This window comes from Herpailurus yagouaroundi, unplaced genomic scaffold, assembly GCF_014898765.1.
Source record: "Herpailurus yagouaroundi ecotype Mexico unplaced genomic scaffold, PumYag 142, whole genome shotgun sequence".
Lineage (NCBI taxonomy): Eukaryota > Metazoa > Chordata > Mammalia > Carnivora > Felidae > Herpailurus > Herpailurus yagouaroundi.
The window spans coordinates 5,987,200-6,007,978 of record NW_024412397.1 but is presented as its reverse complement, the minus strand read 5'-3'; the positions used below and the strand labels follow the sequence as shown (position 1 = coordinate 6,007,978).

At 38.5% G+C, this 20,779-nt stretch overlaps 1 protein-coding gene across 9 annotated transcripts in view; it reads right to left on the bottom strand.

Moving 5' to 3' along the window:
• Nucleotides 1-3,390: 3,390 nt before the first annotated feature.
• Nucleotides 3,391-20,779, bottom strand: part of NETO1 (neuropilin and tolloid like 1) — a 129,016-nt gene continuing 111,627 nt past the window's right edge. For 3 of the 9 annotated variants that reach the window (XM_040478572.1, XM_040478582.1, XM_040478577.1), the window contains 2 exons: nt 20,539-20,613; nt 16,075-19,799 (listed from right to left, as the gene is read on the bottom strand). In XM_040478572.1, coding sequence (XP_040334506.1) covers nt 20,553-20,613 — 61 coding nt within the window. In that variant the 3' untranslated portion in view covers nt 16,075-19,799; nt 20,539-20,552. Of the gene's footprint in view, nt 5,323-5,761; nt 6,249-12,273; nt 12,967-16,074; nt 19,800-20,538; nt 20,614-20,779 lie in introns of those variants that run through there. The other 6 variants (XR_005791489.1, XR_005791488.1, XM_040478575.1 and 3 more) reach the window with 6 other exon arrangements.

Genomic DNA, 20,779 nt, shown 5'->3' with positions numbered 1-20,779 from the left:
CATTAATCTAGGATGTCCACTTAGAAAATTTAAATGTCTGAATGTCAGCAATGGCAATTAGTGGGAAATAATAATACACGTAGTGACTGAGAAAGGAAGAGCCAGGGAAACTTCCAAGATACTTAAAGAGGGATTCTTTTTGTTGAGAGTTGGTCAACTGTAGTCTGAACTGATTGAAACTAAAAGAAACATTCAAAGGCCCTTGTCCTGTTTACAGGACAAGAGGTGGGGGTGGGGGTGAGGGTGGAATTAATGGCACATGGCTAATTTGAAAAGGGATCTGGACAACTCTGCCTGGCAAGTGACAGAAATTTCGATGATTTCCATATTCAGAGGCCAAGAGCATCACTGAGATTCAACTGGTTCAGACTAATTAAACTTAACAGGTGTTTTCTCTCACATCAGCCTTCTGAGAATCTGATCTCATTCTCCCCATCGTCTTGCAATGGTTTGGGTGAATACTCGATGCCTTTCTTCTCTGCTAGGGATGTTGAGCTTCCCAAAGTCAGAGATCCGCTGTCTTTTGTTCATCATTGTCTCTCCAGATGTGGCATGGTGCTCAGCAAAGTTTGAGTTGCAAGAGCGAACAGTTAGTGAATATATTAATTTGCAAGAAGATAACCTGAGCAAGACCGTCATGATGAACGGCGGACAACCTGGTCTCGACTTACTGTCTCATCTCACCTCCTGGGACAAACTGCTCCCCATTTACAACCAGTGACAGCAGTCCTTCTTCTTGGAAAGGCCTTGACAGCCTCTAATGGTTTCCTTTGACTGCCTGCTTAAGAGCCACTTAAGGGACACAGGGTTCGTGGCCAGGCAAACTGCATTTGAATCTTACCTCTGCCATGGAAGTTTGTCATTACAATGTCACAAGAAGGCAATGTGTATTTAAAAAAAAAGAAAAAAAGGCCAACTTCAGGCATATAGGAACATACGTTTTTCATTTTCTCATGGAACTACTGTTTTCACAATACTCAATTTATGAGTGTGTGTGTATATATATATATATATATATATATATGTAGGTATATGTATATGTGTGTATGAGTATATAATATGAGAATATTTACTATATTATGTAATATAAATATAAGTACACTTATATATCTATGTAGCTTGAATCTATGGTATTGTAATCCTCTACTTCCGTGTCTTCCTCATGAGACTATGAATGATTATACCTACATTTCTAGGTCTCGGCAGAAGAGTCTAGTACAGAGCTCGTACTTTATAAAAGCCGATTTAATGTATGAAGGCATGACTGATTGAGTGGACAAATATTCTCTGAAATAGAAAAATGAGACAGTTTCCCGTGAGCACCATTAAATAACTTTATTGCTAAACTGTTATATATGTATAAAATATACATATGTAATTATACATGTACATTGTAACACTTTACATACCTCCATAAATATTTATTGTTTGTTGTTGCTAGTCCAAAGTCAAACTAACAAACACTCTTGACTTTGACCAAGGGCCTGACAAACAGAGGAAATTGTCATGATTTTAGGCAAAATCCATATGTACAGCATTGCTTATATTTGTTAATTAAAGTTTCGTATTTTGATTTAACTTAAGATTTCTTTCAGAAGCAATCTGTCAGATTATTCGAGTTGGAAGACAGCACAAACAGTAACTTTATTCTGAGATGTTTTAAAAGCATGTGGGCGGGAGAGAAGAGAGATTCTTCTTCAAGAATAAAATTGAAAAGTTGAGTTTCCTGCTGCCAGAAACTATATTCTTACATAAGTCTCTCAATGCCTTTCTTCTGAAGGGTACAGCAAGAGACGGAAGGAATGACAGTGGCCTAGCAGATCTCTAGAGTTAAAAAGGAAAAACAAAACTCCTCCTTTATTTATACCAAATACTGTATGTTGGGATAATATATTGCCTGAGGTTGGATACAGACACCAGCTGAACCCCAAGCCCTGGAGGTGGAGAACACATCCCCAGCCGTCAATATCTAAGCCAGTTGATGCCACATAGCTTAGGTGTGTTCTTGTGAAAGATGCCAAGAGAAAGCAGATTTCAGGAAGCCAACAGGTACGGGGCAAAGCAGTGAAACTAAGTGTTTCTTCCAGCATAAGGACATTTTAGAGAGAGGAGAAGAGGGGTGAGGTGCTGCTCTAAATCTGGAGCTGCCCTTGGACTTTTTTTTTTTTACATGTTATTATATAATGTGCATGAAAACTTTATAAGGTAGATATTTTAGTTCAGTTTGTTACCCTACCCTGACGCGAAGATTCAGAGACGGCTGGTGACTGTGAAACTTACAAAGGTCACAGATAGTTAAATTGTACACCTCGAATTCAGTGTTTGTTGCCAAAGAACTTTCTAATTTATGCGATTTTAACTAAGCATTTTGAATAACAAATCCTGGTCCTTGGAAGTCACACTTAAAATGGGGGTTACTTTCTGAAACATACTTACTTTACAGGAGCAATTTTATAGACAGGTAAGGTGGATTGTATTGTTGTTTCCAAAGATTTGCTTCCCCTTTCTTTGGAAGATATTTTATGTCCCTCCCCACTGATTCTGGGTCTGGCCACGTTACAGGTTTGGCCAGTGGAAGGTGAGCAAATGTGGCATGAATCAAGACCAAGCAGAAGCATCACAAATGTCGTTTAAATTTCTTCCAATTCTCTTGTTTTTTTTTTCTTCCCAATAGGAACCACATATCCTCAACAAAAGCATCTCCTCCAGACAGGCTTCAGAATGAGAAACATGGGGAGGGGAGCTGAAGGTCCCCAACCCGCCGCGTCTGATGTGTAAGGACTGCAAGAAAGAAATGTTTGTATGAGCCATTGAGTTCATGGGTCACATCTCACTCCTGCCAAGATGACTATTTTAAAAGAAAAATGTCCTGATGCTGGAAGCTACAAGGCCCTTGATATGAAGAAGAAAGCAAGAAAACAGGAAGGAAGGAGGGAAGGAAGGAAGGGAGGGAAAGAACAGAAACTAAAGATCAATTATTATTTAAAAATATTTTCTCCACATCATTTATATATATATTCGTTCACCAAATGTACATTGATAGCCTACTATATTCCTGGAGCTATATTGGATACTGTATATGGGGAGGTAATTAAACAAAACATAGCTCTTGCTCTCCATGGAATTTTCCATCTAGAGGGATGACTGTTTGCTACACTACTTGTTGAGTAATGCTTGGAGTAATGTTTACCTCAGGGGGGGGAGGGGCGAGGGGGGATGGTTGCGTTGAGGAACATGGGTGATGAGCACCCCCAACAGGAATATAGGGGTACAGGTACTGAGAATTGAGTGCAGACCAGTAATGGATGGTGTTTCAGCCAAAACGCAGGTCACGCAACAAGGGAAAGTGGATATTGTAGAAGCTATAAAATCCAGTAGACATGACAGAAGTCTCATAAAAACACAGTAACAATTTTATTTTCTGAGACAATTCTTTTTATTTGTTAGGTTTCTACATTAAAAGTTGGCATGACGTTGAACATATGTGAAGGCAAACACCACCAGGTAAGGTTCCTCTTGGACGTTTGTGCAATTCATCACCACTCATGATAATTGCAAGAGACTGAACATTTCAGGTGAAAGACGCTGAAACCAGGCGCCTTTGCTGTCACCGCAAGTGACATTCTTAATTGGCAATCGGCTCCAGATACGTTCTTTGCGACACTGTGCGAAAGGCTCACTACACATTTACCATATTACAGACCTAGTTTTTCTTCTTGCTCTTTTGAAGATATTATACTAAATAAGTCATATTTTGAATTCACAAATTAGTATTCGCTTGTGTCAAACAAAATACTGTCTGTAACTATTTCGATCAGATTAAGAGTCACATAATGTATTTGTGTATTGTCTTGATTCCTTTCAATGAGAAATTTGCAGCAGTGTTATGGATAAAGATTCTTTTATCTGAGACCAAGACAGAATAAGTAACATCTGTAGTAGAGAGAAGGCTGTTAATCTTTATTTAGTGGATACTGATAGATGGGGCCGAATCTCATAATGAACATTTAATAGCATATTTCGTTTTCAAAAGGTTTCCTCTGCATTAATCTTTATGACAGCATCAGTGACAGTACCATCATTTTATGTTTGAGTTTTGTATACCCTGCACGCAAGAAACTGGTTTTTTTCCATTGTATATAGTTTTAATATGCTGCTCCTTGGTGTGCACTAAGACCTTATCTTTATGATCCACGACTTAACAATCCAGGCTGTTAAATCATATGCTTACCTGAACATGTTATTTTCATATGCTTGTACTACATTACCTATCACACAAAAAAATACGTAATTTCTTACAAACTCAATGGGCTCAAACCTTGTGTAGACACAACAAATGGTAGCCATGTTAACGGTAAAGAGGAAAGTACATTTTCTAGAGTACAGGCTTTTAAAAATATAGTCAATATATAATATACCAATATCATTATCAACACATTATATCCTTCATCTCATTTCTCGATATTGAGAACACGGTTCCTATTTTTGCTCTTATGATGTCAAAATCCTTTTGCACATGTGTGTGCAACCCACTTACATCAAAGCCAATACATGTCATTCCTCTCCTCCCAAGGGCACTATACCTGACTGGTAAAAGAATTAGGTAAACATTCACCTTATCATTTCCATAGGCTTATTTGCACATGTTAATTATTTCTCTGATGCCTTCTATCATTCCCTCCCCTTCACAGTTGACTGGGTAGAATTAAGTGAATTTGCTGCAGTATACATTATTTCTACAATTTCCAGTGTGTTCCACTGAGCGGTCATTCTTTGTTTCTTTCAGAAGAGAAACACTGCACCTTTACTGATGATCACGCACTTGGGATTAGGCCCCAGTACCAACCTTCCACCTGTGTTAGCCTGGGTTCAGTCAGGGAAATAGAATTTCTAGAGCATTTTAAGAATGAGGAATTTAAGATGGGAGTTGGGGATTCCACAGATGTGAGAGGAGATGGCTAGTAAAAGTCTGGAAGGCAGTAGCTGAAGGACTGGAGAAGCAGTCCCTGAGGACCGTTGACCGCAGCACGGGGACTGGACAGAAGCCAGAGCTCACAGACACGTAGAAGCTTCCATGTCTGGTCACCACGATGGAGAACTGGGAGTTCGTGGGTGTGGCCAAGAAGCTGCTGCATCTGCCCCCCAAGACCTCCTGAGAAGAATGGCTTCCACTCCGTCTTCCCCTTAAATCCTTTGTGAGTGTCTGTCACTGACAAACTCTAACCCAGAGCCAGAGAAGGAAGGGAGACTTGGAGACCTAGTTTCCAGTCCTAGTAGAAGATTGGTGGTGCTTCTTTAAGAACAGACAACCCAACATCATTCCTACGAAGAGAAACCAAATAAATAACGTCTGATGCTGGGAATAAACAGCTTTCTTAGAGAGGAGGTTGTATACATATTATTGGTTTTTTGTTTTGATTTTGTTTTGTTTTGCTTTGCTTTTGCCCTCCAAATGGTTTTAAATTCTTTCTTTGGCATTGGTCACTGAGAGTCACCGAGCATCTATTCCCCTCAGAAAAAGCACGGGCTGTTTACCCACCAACCCCCCCCCCCCACCCCTATAATGTGATTCTGAGGGTTGAACTGGAAAATGTATATCAAGCATTAGCACATCTCTGGGGCTCAGTATATAAAGTCAGTACTTTGAGGGAAAATGAGTATGTCAGTAGGAAGCCTAGGTTAGGGTCTGGGAGTCCCTCCATCTACTGGCTCTGCGAACTGGGTAAATCGGTTGACTTCCTTTAAGATTCAGGTTACTCACCTGTAAGACGAAGAATGTAATAACATCTTCCTTCAGAATGACAGTCAGGATACAGTTAAACAAAACAATGTGTGTCCAAGAATCTTCTTTATAGTTAACCTTATCTTACTCGTAGCAACTTGCCATTTTCATGATGAATGTTTACTATAAAACATGAGAAAACTAAGTGTCTGTTGTTGAAAACCAGACTCTCCTAACAGATGTGTGGTTTCGCTTGCCTTTGCTGTGACTGAGCTCCAGCTTCTGCCGTGTTCTAACCTGCTCGGGACCATCAGGTAAATTGAGAGTGCTCCATGGAAAACAACAGGATCAAGTCCGGTTCTAAAGGGATTTTGCTGGGATTGCATTTTTTTTTTTTTTTTTTTTTTTTTGTAAGCACAATCTCCAAAATGTTTTCTTGGATAGTCCTTAGATATGTCCTTTCAGAACTTGACAAGAAGATTGAGCTGTCTATTTACAAAGTATTGCACCAAAAGTGTAATGGCATCTGAAAAAAATACAAGCATATAAATTCAATTATACTTGGCAAGCCTTGAGAATATAAATCTCTAATCTTTTCTTCCCAAGTCAGTCATGAATAGTTGAAAGATTCCCTGATGAAAATAATAACAATAATAATTAATAATAAAAAAAGCAGAAAAAATGAAATGGTATACTCAAAATAATCCGGAGTTGTTTTAGGCCTAGCTATGTCCTGTATACTTTATTTAAAAAAAAAATCTTGCTTCTTATATATTTTCCTGCTCTTCACATTTCTTTATTTCCTATACTTCCTTCACAAATTCACTCAAATTTGAATTGTAATTTTGTATGGATAACTTCTCTTGAATGGTGTATATCTCTTTACTACACACATCTCTACTCGTCCGTATCGATTCTCTCAGTGTGTTAGCATTCAATTTGCCCTATGATGATTCCTTTTATTATGGAAAAGTTTTTCATTCGAACAAAAAGTATTGATTGTGCATCCAGGATATTCCAGGAAGGTGCTATCCTCCGGGGATCAAAAATGAAAAGGATCTCTGCTTTCCTCAAAAAGCTGATACACGGGTAGGAAAGCATGATATAAAAATCAGCAAGTTAACTATTTCATAATGAAATTCATTGGGCTCAACTACGTCCAGAGGACAGAGTGTCACCATACAGTATTTACCTCTCCTCTCTACCAAGGCATTGAGGAATAATGACAAACAAAAAGAAAACGACTTTGAAAGCAATACTATAAGCAGGTAATAATTCTAGGTCAAGGAATTTTAGAAAGTACAAATTAATGATAGGATTTGTCACTGATGAGCACTCATGAGAGATTCTACTGACGGAAAAGATGTGGAGGCCATTATTCTCCAAAGGCAAGCACAGCCAGACACATGGGCATGTATGATACCCACATATGTGCAGGCATGTTCTTCAGAACTATCTGTAGACTCACATAATTTCGTGGCGTTTTCCAAAGAATCTTGAGAATTTCAGGATCTTCTAGGCATCATCAGGCTAAAGACTTTGGGGAAGCTTCTCTGACCTTTGCTCCTTGGGTTTTCCAAAGCTTATATAAGCCCTTAATTCCTAGATGCATTTTAATTCCCTGGATATGGATAGTGGCTTTGGTTTTCCTGACTCTGCACCCTGACAGATATGCCACACCTGTTTCATGCGTCACCTGCACTACTGAATGTCCTCCTGTTCTCAATGACCTCCCCCTTGTTCCTTTACAGGCTTTTCTCAACACAGCAGACAGAGCAGAGCAGGGAAAGCAGCCATGTTGTGACCCTGACAAAACCCTCCAGTGGCTTCCCATTTCAGTCAGAACAAAATCTTCATCGCCCCTAACTGATCTCAATCCTGGCCACTCCACCCTTGATGGCTCCTGCCTTCTCTCTCCCCCTCTTTTCCGACCACAGCATCTTCTCAACCATACCCAGTACACTCCTTCTGCCCGAAAATCTCTTCCCTCAGATACTGACTGGTCCGTTTTACTCCATTAAGATTTTGGCCAAACATCACATTCTCAGAGAGCCTGGTCATGTCTTTTCTGCATGAAATGCCAAACCTGTATCTCAACACTTAACCCCTAATATGCCTTATTTTTCTTTCAAGGTACATGCACAACAGGCCACAGGATTTTTATTGTTATTGCTTTTCTTTGTTCTTTATTTTGTTTCCTTCGCCTAGATTACATGACATAAAAGAGTGAATATCTTTTCTGTTTGGTGACTCAAATAGCTCCATGAACCTAGTATGGATACAATAAACATTTATTGAATGAACTGCTGTTGCTCCTGGTGTGTTTGTTGAATACATTGACAGGACTCATGACAACCACCAAGTCAAGCCAAACAAGCATACAGCTTCAGCAATGAACTCTGAATTCCACAAGACTTCAACTGGAGGAAAGTCTGCGATAAAGCAAACAAGTCAGACTTCCAAGTCAGACTTACAAGAATCACATACCTCCCACAGAATTTACCCATAATGCAAAGAATAGAGGTAATTTTGCATTGAAGGCGACGTATGTGGAAGCTGGGTATACAAACCCAACTCACCGGGTCCTTTCTAGCTGCGGCGGGAGAACCTCAATACCATTTACACACAGGAGCTCTCGAAGTGTTGCACGTAAGCCATCGCTTGTACAAAGTGAGATATTTTAGTTACGAGATATTGTCATTTACTACTGAGATAGTCATGTGCTGACTCTAACAGTTTTAGCAGGCCTCGTGCTATAAATCTATAAACTCTAAATTTATTTACTAAAAGCAACCTCGACAGACCAGGTGCATCACGCTAAAATGGTTTTGTACGTAGAGATTCTCCATGACAGGTCTCCAGTATCTCCCCAGGAATTCCTAAAGAATACTTTCAAGCAGAATTGATTCTGTTATCTCTGTCGTCTATTCCTTCTCTCTCCTGTTTCTGTGCTCACTAGGTTAGAAAGAGGGGATTGAAATCAGTGACTAATATCTTTCTTCCCATTTATTAAAATTAATAAGTGGGAAATCACTGAGAAGTAATTTGATGAACAGTCAAGACTATGGATTCTAGGGGCGCCTGGATGGTTCACTCAGTTAGGAGTCTGATTCTTGGTTTCAGCTCAGGTCATGCGATTAAGAGTTTATGAGTTCAAGCCCCACATCGGGCTCTGAGCTGACAACTCAGAGCCTGCTTGGGATACACTCTCTCTCTCTCTCTCTCTCTCTCTCTCTTTCTCGGCCCCTCCCCTGTTTGTTTTCTCTCTCTCTAAAAATAAACAACAAATCATTTAAAAAAACAAAACAAGACCACGGATTTTGTATCCAGACTTCCAAAGTTTAAATCCGGACCTCATAATGTATTAGTTCCATGATCTTGGCAATGATATCTAACTTCTTTGGACCTCATTTTCTCATCTGTACAACAAAGCTAATAATATCTAGCTTGCAAGGTTGTTATGAGAATTAACTGTGTAAATACCTGTAAGATACTTAGGACAGTGTTGCATGTAAGCTGAATATTTGCCAATGGTGACTTTTTTAATACTTTAATGCACAGCTGCTGTTTTGCTGGTTGTCACTCCACTGAGATAAATACACGTGAGTGTTCCGGTAAAAATCCAAATTTAAATGGCGTCAAGAATATTTTCTGCGCGAAATTGGTTTATCGTAACAAGCTACGGTTTCATATGATCAAGACAGAAAAATGGGTCTTTTCTCCTGTATATTCACGAACTGCAGAAAATTGCAATTCAACAGACCACAGACTGAGTCAAAATGACTCAGTTCCCCTATCCGCCACGTTTAGTTGTCTCCCTGTTCCCTTGAGATGAAAGTCTGAGGGTGGTTGACTCAGATTAGAACTCTTACCGCCAGGTGATTAGATCCAAAGGCACTCCCTGTGAAAAACCGAAGTTATAAAATGTTCACTTTGCAAGTTCTGTGGCTGATTCATTAGAATTTCAATTATTAGCCCTCCTCGGAAACGCCCTGAAACTTCTAATACACCAGAACAGGGTCTCTAGGCTCTCTCGAAGGTGTCGGTAGGCCAAAACTTCCCAAGCATTTGGAAAACAAAAACAAAAACAAAACAAAAACAAAAAGCAAGCAAGCAAACAAACAAACAAACGAACAAACAAAAAAACCCACTTTATTCCTGAAGAAGAAAGTAAACTGTAAGGATACACCAGAATTGATTATGGTGCGCATAAACGAATTAAGAAGTTGCCCGGAGCTGGCTAGGTCTGGAATATAAATTCAAAAGAGGATCCATCATGTTTTCATGTCAAGGTCTTGTCACTACAAATGTCTCCCCCACCCCTTATCTCAACAGGAATTGAGGACTACCCACCCCATGAAAAGGAACGCCTATTCATTATAAACATAGGCATGATCGTCATATCAATTTTAAGAGCTCATGCTATAAAAACTAGTATTTCGGAAATAATTTAGCCAGTGTGTGAAATGTAACTAGAGAAGTTCTCAAAAGCTAAGCACAAGAATCTCGGGGCAGAATTTTCAAATGCTCTTAGCAAGGACCAGCATGCCAGTTAGAATCCATCAGAATCCTCCGGCCAGGAAAACAGACCGGGTACATCAAGAGCGAGTGTGATAAAAGGAATCTGTTGCACAGCTTGAAAGGTCGGGAAAACAGACAGGGAATTAGGAGGTGGCGCCGAGTTCATGAGCTATATGAAGCCTGAGCAGCCTTCAGACTCAAGTCCTTGAGGTCTCGAGCTGCTTCTCCGTCTTCCTCCTCTACCTTCTGTTAGGAGGACCTGAGCGGGGACCAGCTGGCAAAGAAACGACCAGCGTGCAAAGAAACGTCCCAGGCCTGGTAATTCAGAGCAGTCAAACTGGAGGTGAGAGATAGCAGATCTCACCAACAGGCACCGTCCTTAAACAAATGATGCCCATTTACAAGCAACTGAAGGGTAAAGGTCTGGTCAGAAAATACCTACGTAATTTGTAAAAGTCTCAATACAAACGGGGGGAAAGCTTGGCTATCGAAAGTGAACGGAGAGTGTTTGGCCCCAAGTGCATTAACATTTTACAAAATAGTTGGGATTACCAGGTAATGGCTTACTCTTTTTTTTTTTTTTAACGCAAAAAAGACTGTCCTTTCAGAAAGTGGGGTGGGTGTATTATAGGAAAGTGTGTTCCTAAGATTCATCTTGACGATGATGATCTACCTGGAAAAGTTGTGTTTTAAAGAGTGATATTTTTAAAAGACACTTTCATTCATAAAGTGAGCAGATGTGAGAAGTTAAAAATCATGAATGATCCATGGATCCTAAGTATACTGGATAGATACGTACTTCAAGCAATTCTACTTAAATGTGAGTCTAAGTGTTGGTTCTTCAAAACTTCCCATTTTTTTTTTATTTGTATTGTGTGTGTGTTTGCTTAGAAAGCAGAACCTCAAATTAGCTTTTTTGTTTGTTTTTTTAGCTAGTGTGCCTGTAACGATGGTTACTAAACGTTACTTCTTTAGGCTTACTTTTGTTTTTATTTATTCTTAACTTTAAAAAAAAAAAATATTCTTGAGAGAGAGACTGAGCACGAGTTGGGGAGGGGCAGAGACAGAAGGAGACACAAAATCCGAAACAGGCTCCGGGCTCCGAGCTGTCCGCACAGAGCCTAACGCCGGGCTCGAACTCATAAACCGGGAGATTATGACCTGAGCTGAAGTCAGACACTTAATCGACTGAGCCACCCAGGTGCCCCTCTTTAGACTTACTTTATAAACTGGCTTAGTTCTGTAACTTCTAGAAGGAAGGGCTAATAAATGCAAGCCAGGAGTCAGGTCAGGACACTTATCTGTGACAAATAAAAAATTTATTTTTAAGTGTAATTTTTCTACTCATTTGCTCATTTAACAGACCCACATTGACTATGCACTTAACAGTTATTTTGAAGGATACCCAAATTGGTCAGTCCTGAGGCTTGTCTTCAAACACTTATATTCTAAAAATTAGCAATTCTCAATTACATGCTTTTATTTATTTTGAGAGAGAGAGAGAGAGAGAGGGAGGGAGAGAGAGAGAGCATGTGTCTGAGTGGTGGAGGGGCAGAGAGAGAGAGAGGGCGAGAGAGAGAGAGAGAGAGAGAGAGAGAATCCCAAGTAGGTTCTCCACTGTCAGCACAGAGCCCAACTTGAGCCTCAAACTCATGAAACCTGAAACTGTGAGACCCTGACCTGAAATCAAGAGTCAGACACTTAAGGGACTGAGCCCCCCAGGTTCCCCAACATATTATTTATACCATATCTGTGTTGGTGTCTCTTCCATGATCATCCTCATTATGCCCAACCAACCGCGACATTCCTTCCATTTGGTCCCATCATTCGTGATCCCTCATTCACTGATGTCAGTTGACTACTGCCTTGAAAGCTGAGGTCTTTTCCTGAGCTGACTAAACCCTTGGGAATCACAAACACGGAGCACTCCCGGGTCATCAGCAGTGGCTGGTTCGTGGATTTATAAAGGTGTCACATATCGGAGACATTTTTCCCACTCTGGAGAACAGACTGGTAATGCACAAATGGACAGACAGCCCTCACGTTAGTAAAACGGGTTTCGTGTTGTTCGTTCATGGATGCAACTGATTCCAAGTGTCTCAGCAACTGTTTTCATGAGGTATAGGCCCTCTCTTTCACAGATAAAGGCCCCAGAGCTCGGAGGGTTCAAACAGCTTTTTTTAGGAGCACATAAGTAGGATGAAATGAACCTAAAGTTTGAATTCTGAATTTTCCCTGTTGAAAAGGGTCACATGACTTTCAGCACATTATATCACATTTTACATCATAATTGTGGTTAGGAGACTGTAATTTTCAATATAGCTGTCTGCATGCTTGCTTATCCACTGTTTATATCATGCAAATTCATATCCAAAAATTGTCTGGCATTGAAAACAGGATTTTCTTCCAAGTGTTGGTATTTCTGCGTATATTTGATGACTAGGGCTTTGAGGGTCATTTAGTAGCTCTGGAGTTCAATGAGATGATATGATAGAATAAGCATCCGAGAAAATGTCATTCCCTTGAATAACAGTCAGTGGGTTCTGGAAGTCAATCATCTCACTGTGAACACAGGAAGGGCTGGAGATCACCTCCATTACTGCTCTTGACAGACGATGCATTTGTTCTGTATCGGTTGTAGATGAAGTTTACACACGACTTTGATAACGTATGTAAGGATATACAAAATATCCTCTGATGCATTGTCATTTGATCCTTAAATGCTACAGGGCGGAGAGAAGTTGCTATAATATAAATTTTTACAGTGAAGGAAAGCCAACACGATGGGGTTACTGTGAATATGAATTAACTACTTTTGGCAAAACGTATGTTGACTCTTCGAGGGCCATAGGCACATGGGTGAGGATTGCTGGCTGATTCCAGCATTAATCAGCTCTGGGTCAGAGTCAGATTTATCACTCCCTTTGGTGAGGTCTTGGAAAAGTTACTAAAACTGTGTTCAATGTCCTCCTATATACAGTGGAGTAACAGCCATAACAACGAGCATTGCTATTATTAGTGTTGGAACTGCTAAGATGACCGACAGAATGCTTAATTGTCAAACACTTGGAAGGGTGTTTAGCATATAGCACTCAGTGTGTTGGTTAGTTAACCAATCACAGTCTTGAAACTTAAAAAAGTATGGCAGGAAATAGAAAAGCAAGAGAGATATTTCTGGATATCTACCAACAGTTTATTCTTTCTTAGTGTTTTGTTTTTGTATTGTTCTTGATTCCCTTTACTTTTTCCAGTCTCCTTCAACTGGACAAGCACACTGCTGTCGGAGGATTCGACTTAAAGTATAGTTCATAAACCGTATCATGCTATGAAACATTAAAACATTCTCCTTGGGAAAAACACGAACTCCTTTAAGATGAAACTACACGTGCTCAGAAATCATGATGCAAATGCCAAACTACTCTTCCAACTATATTTACTGTTTCTCCTTTAGTCTACTCCTATGCTCCAGCTAACTCAAATGAATACCTGGCCTCCCAAGACTGCTCCCTGCTCGAATTTCTCTAGGCACAAATCTCTCCCTGTCCCACTAATTCGATGGTCTCCAACCTTGAAGAGCTGCTGAGAAAGACAACCACCCATTAAGCCTCTCTTGATCCCCTTGAGAAGATATGTGTATCTCATATGCTACTAACTTCTTTATCATAAAACATCATCTTTATTACATTCTCTTGACAATTGAATATATGTAATCTTCCATTCAAGATCATGAAGAAGGTTACTAATTAGCTTTTTAAGGTGAAAAACCTGGCAAATAATTTTGCATTTTGTTGTTTTGCTCTAGCTCTTCTAAATACGCTTCCTTCTATGAAGCTCCATAATTATGTTCCCCAATAGATTTTGGCCTTTTTTTTTTTTTCATTCCCAAAGTATTTAAGAAAAATCCCAGTATATAGACTGTACAAGTTCAAAAGAGGCTGGCTATGTTGATGTGAATTTTTTTTAATGGTTTTTATTTATTTTGAGAGAGAGAGAAAGGGTGTGAGTGGGGAAGGGGCAGAGAGAGAAAGAGAGAGGAAATTCCAAACAGATTCTGACAGCACGGAGCCCAAGACAGGGCTCCATCTCACAAACTGTGAGATCATGACCTGAGCCGAAATCAAGACTTAGACACTTAACCGACTGAGCCACCCAGGCGCCCCTGGCTATGTTGATGTTAAACTTAACTCATGAGGAAGTGATTAAAGAGTACACATTTTGTAGTGTGATACAAAAGAAATACTTCCTTTTAAATAATTTATACATTGTGCTTTCTGCTCACTGTTATATTTTGTGTCTCTACCTGTGACTATTAGGAGCAGAGCAAAAAAATCACTTTTCAAAGAATGGACCAATATAAAAATGGCATGCCTCAGAGTTTGGAGATGTGTTAGGAGTTGGGGACAAATGAGAATATGTTGACTGCACAATTACTATGAATGTAAAGCCGTGTAAACTGTACAATCATACTGGTGCAGGAATAAAACATTTTCTAGAAACCAACCCTAGACCCTGGTAACTGACCAAAGTGAGAAGCAGGTAGAGTTTAATTTCCTACCTTTGAGGAATGAGAGACATATTAAGAGGGCATTTACTTCTTTAATAATGCACAAAGAAGTACAGAACTGGAGGCAACAATAAAAAATGATGAGATATAGTGAATGTCTGACATTGGTCACCTACGTTTGGTATTTCTAGGACACTTAGATTTACTTGAACGTTATTATTCAGTTAAAGAAACTTGTAGTGCAATGTAAACAACCCATGAATAAAATAAATCGGGATACATCCACGTTAACCAAAGAGATAAGATTTATGGAATAAAGTTATAAAAGCACATCTCTGGCTACTTTTACAATGTATGTTTTATTTTGCTATTATTTTCTTTCCTAATTTTATTTATTTCTTTATTCTGAGAGAGACAGAGGCAGCACGAGCGGGGAGGGGCAGAGAGAGGGAGAGAGAATCCCAAACAAGCTTGGAGCTTCCAGAACAAGGCCCGGCCCGGGGCTCCAACTCACAAACCTGGAAATCATGACCTGAGCCGCAATCAAGAGTCAGACGCTTACCGGACTGAGCCACCTAGGTGCCCCATTTTGCTACTTGTTTTTCAACCTTTAAGAGGGGGATGTGAAATACTAATTAAATGGATAAGGGGGCGCCTGGGTGGCGCAGTCGGTTGAGCGTCCGACTTCAGCCAGGTCACGATCTCGCGGTTCCTGAGTTCGAGCCCCGCGTCAGGCTCTGGGCTGACGGCTCGGAGCCTGGAGCCTGTTTCCGATTCTGTGTCTCCCTCTCTCTCTGCCCCTCCCCCGTTCATGCTCTGTCTCTCTCTGTCCCAAAAAAAATAATAAACGTTGAAAAAAAATAAAATAAAACAATTTATGGGGCGCCTGGGTGGCGCAGTCGGTTGAGCGCCCGACTTCGGCTCAGGTCATGATCTCGCGAGGTCCCGCGTGATCTCGCGTGAGTTCGAGCCCCGCGTGGGGCTCTGGGCTGATGGCTCAGAGCCTGGAGCCTGTTTCTGATTCTGTGTCTCCCTCTCTCTCCGCCCCTCCCCCGTTCATGCTCTGTCTCTCTCTGTCCCAAAAATAAATAAACGTTGAAAAAAAAATAAATAAATGGATGAGAGATTTATAATAAATTCAAATCCTGATTCTTCTGTTCTTTCTCTACTTAACAATTTGCCGACTGGGCCCTCTGTGCCATGAGCGTGACAGAGAGAAACAAGCAAAGAGAAGAAGAATGCATATAAGTAGACAGGATATCAAAACGAACTTGTTTCAGCAAGGTGGGAAAAAACTGAAACTCGCTTTCCAAGTCATATACATTTAGAGAATTTTAAAGACTTTATTTATTTAGCCTCCCTCCAGAGCTGGAATCTGACAGGACTCATTTTCATCATTGCAATAGACAAACGTCATAATAAGATAAAAATGCTATCATTTATTTCACCACCAAAACATCAATAAATTATTCGCCATTACTTTAATTAAGGTAACAGGAACCAGTATCAGATTCTGTCATTTATAATGATATTCTGAAGTCGAGGAATATCGATTCATGGGATTTTTTAAAAAGCTATCAAATTTGAGAAAAACCCAAATTCCTAAGGGAAAAATAGAGAAAAATTAATGCAACAGTTTACGTGAATATTCATTCAGCTTTTGTCAAAGACCTAACTTTATTAAACACCAAGAATGGCAGTTTATGGAGTCAGACCCATTAAAATATTTTTAGTGGAAAAAAATAATGCAGAACAGAAAAGCTGGCATTTCCACAATGTGGACTGTTCTCCTTTAAAAGTTCAGTGACACTGATCTACAGTTCTGTTTATAGCCACATTTCAATTGTCCGAGCAAATGCAAGTGAATGATAGAAAATCAAACATTACATAAGTCTGCCTGGCAATATGATACCTAGAAATTGCATGTAGATAAAATCAGCCCCCCCAAACAGTACTTCCCAATCAGCACACCCATCTCGAATTAGGCAAGTGAAATGCCCTTGGACAAAAGGAAGAGGCCGAATGCAGGGTTTCACAGGCGTTGCATATAATCAGGAGATGTCTCCTGGTGTTTGAAAGTTAATTCAAAAATATAAGAAATAAAAGGAAAATGGCTCTTTTCAAATTAACTAATATAGTGTGTAATTATGCTTTTGGAAAACATCTTACTGAATTAATAAAGCACTTGTGTAAGTAATCTTTAAATTCACTTTATCAAAACATATAATTATTTATTAAAATAACTGGATTTGAAACATCTTGAAACATCTTGAGAGTCTTGAAACATCTCATTCCTTACCTACAACGTGTCTCCCGATTGAAATTGGAAGGTTGATGTTCAGGTGACAGGGTCTGATAAGCCAGTAAATGGAAGTGTTTAATATACTGATAAATTTCAGTAGTGGCTTTTAAGAAGCCTCCTCCAAGGGCCTCCCAGGTATGGTGGACCCCCACGATCTCAAGCTCCAGCATCCAGGGTTATTCCGAGGGCCAACAGGATGCCTCCAGGTCCTAGCCTTAGCATCGTCACTACCTTCTCTTCTGATTCGTCAAAACCATTTTTAAATATCTTTAGCATGACCACCGAAAAGACCTATTCTTCATTAGAAGTATTTTGCCCCTGGAGCTGCTGTGCCTTAAGTGTACATAAGAAATCCATCTTTACCAATTTACTCAGTGTGGTTGGACTTTTCATTGTTGCTAACCTCCTTTAGCAGATTTCTGGTGCAAAGATCTTTTCAGCAGTGAACCAACAGACCAGAAGCATCTGCAGATTTAGGAAGAGCTGCCTATGGACAGCTACAGGGCAGGTGGGTCACTTTTAATTTATTTTCCTTTGTTTTCTGTTAGAAATAAGTCTTGAGATAAATAAATAAATGTGTATATATATATATTTATACGTTATATATATATATATATTATAACTTTGAGATTATTCATTCAAATAGTAAAGGGCCTATGAAGATTTCTAAAAAAGAAAAAGTAACATAAACATGGATGGCTAGCAATCTGTGGATGCATTACATTTAAATTAAAGGGCATAAGAGTTGGCCTGAGATTAAATAAATCAGTCAAGTTAAATAATAAAGGCTACATTATGACATAAGCAGTATGTATAAAATACGTAGCAAAACAATAAAAATAACATTTCTTTATCATGTCCGATATTTTTTTTCTATTCATTAGTTTATCAGATGCATGGAAGTGATTATGTATATTGACTTTTTTTCAATGTTGATTATTCAGAATTGCTATGATAATTCTTTAACGTTTCTATCATGAAGTTTTATTTTCTTTCCCATTTAATTGTTTTTGTAGCATATATGAAATTGAATTCCTAATAAGGATGTATGCAAGTAAGTCATCTATGGGTTTGTAAAGCCTGCTTGGGTGGGTCACAAAGTTTGAACTGTGATGGACTAGATTGCTTTACTATTCAAAGGACAGAATCCTATAGAATTCAGCAGTTTGGGAGATGTTGGTAAGCAGATTGATAGTAATTCTGATTTTTAAAGTTTATTTTCTAAGAATACACATTCAATATTAAAAAGTACCCATTCACTAAATCAAAGTTTATAGAGTGTGTATATAATTCAACAGCAAGTAAATATATCATATGGTTTTACTTTATTTATATTAAACACATCATGATTAGTAAGCTTTCAGGTAGTATTTGTGCGTCTCAGTATGAGAGCAACTCAGAATGGTGTAATGTGGGGGCATAGAAGGATCTGTGATTTTAAAGCGTTTAAAAAGATTTTCCTATTCTAAAAGAAGAACATATTCCATAAAATTTTCGAGATCAAATTTTAGAGAAGTAAGCCTCAATACTAAAAGACATCCTATATAGCCTAACAGGTAGAAAGAGTTGATATAAAGTGAGCACTTATGTTAAGTCAGGTGTTTTTTTTTTTTATCACTCTAATAGAAGAAAACATTTTTCTTAACTCAAGTTAGGAAATTATTATACATTTTTATATATCTTTATATCAAAAGTTACAAGTAGCAAGCATATGACACAAAGAAATGGAAGTGTAACAGCAGTATTCAAGAATGCATGCTTTTTACAATGTGTCTAATAAAAAGGATATTTTTCCAACTCAAATATTCAGTACTGACATGCAGGATAGTTTCTCACACTGCCAATTCAGTCATATTGCTAAGTGCTTCATCAAAAAAACATTTCTATTGAAGGGTACGAATGGTAAAATACCTGATTTCAAAAACGATTTCTGAAACTTAGTGTCTTCCTTTGATATAGAACAAAAAGGAAGTTGGGGGAATTTGGGAAAGAACCACAACAAAAAAGTGAGATGTTTCTTATTGCAATGTAGTTATTTTTGCTCAAGACTTTCGGCTGCGTTTAATCATAATCCAACAATAGATGGTTATAGTCCATAAAACCTCTAGCTGGTGTGTCCATGGTCCATATTTTCACTTCTTAACTGTAGCATGTTCAAAATCCCTCAGGAGCGCACTATTCTCAAGCAGTCTATCTAATGAAAACAACGTACATGTAACACAAAGTTCATCCACAATCGTATTTTTCACATATCACACAACGTACAATCATATAACGAGGACATAAAACAACATGGAAACAAAGTGAAACTAACAGTGAAAATAAAAATCGGGATAGTCTTAATCAGGAACTAATTTCTTCTTCAAGTTTCCAGTAAATCTCAAAATGTGTTTAAAACCTAAGGAGCACTTGGTGGCCAGCAACCAAATTACGAAATGAACATATCATTGTGCGGCGGGGATGTCTTGCTGAAGGAATAACAAATGTCTGTAATTCTTAAGATTGGATAAAGGCAGTGGAAATGAATTTAGAAATATGTCCACTTTTCACAATTCACTATAGAATTTTCTTTTCACAGTCCCCATCTTTGTACAAATAGTTCTTCTCTGAAAATAAAACACAGTTAAAACATTTTCTCCCAATGAAAAATGCATACAAATACATCAATTTATCAAGGTAATATAGAGCATGAAGTGCATTCACCTAAGTCAAGAATAGTTGATAGGCTTGAAGTGCTTTGAAGAGTTTAGCTGTCAAGCAAATTTAATTGGAGACAGATTAGTCTAATATAGATATAGATTAGCAAGTGCTAAAAGTAAAGCTGCTATGATCTTTGATCACAAAATAGATGTACACGTAAACCACTGGTATCAATGGAACATTTTACAGTTAAGCATTCAAATTTTATATCATAAAATTTGACTTCATAGATTTTGACATAACATGCTACATTTAATTTGGATGAGATAAGCTATGTATTCATGCAAAAATAAGAGTGCACAAATTGCATAAGTACCACCAAATACTTAGCGTAGGAGTCTGAGTAGAATATTGCCAAATGAAATCAATCAGGAAATTACCAACTTAATATACTGACTTCGGTTATATTGAGACAATCCTCAAGTGTTTTTATTATGAAAAACTTGCATTTCTTCTGCTCTTTTTAAAAAGAGTTGACTAGGTTTCGGATTTTAACTTTAAAACATGTAAAATTTCACTTCCTGATTTCACATCATTTTAATAACACTGTAGTACAATGCTTGATGGTAAGCAGGTGAACAATGTTTTGAAAGATATGTCTACGACAAATCATCATTCCATCAGCATTGAACCCATTATATTTCTGATTACGAAATATTACGAAACATATATCTCAAGAAATTATGAATAAAGAGCACATTCCTTAAAATATCAACAAGACAACTGCAACAAAACAAAACAAAACAGAATACAACAAGGTGGGAGAAGGAACCAAGGACATTCGCTTACCTTGAATTTTCTTTTTAGACCCTAGTTGTGTTGTATTCAGATTCATGTTTGCTTAGAGACCCAATGAGGCAGAACCTGGAATGTTATGGCTATTTCATTCAACAAAGTAATATTTGCACAAAAAATAAATATTCATACAAATACTTACTTAAAAGCATTCCTAAAAATTCTTAAAACTGTGGAAATAGGGTGTTTTTTTTTTCCATCAGCATGCAAAAATACTAAATCAACTAAAAATATT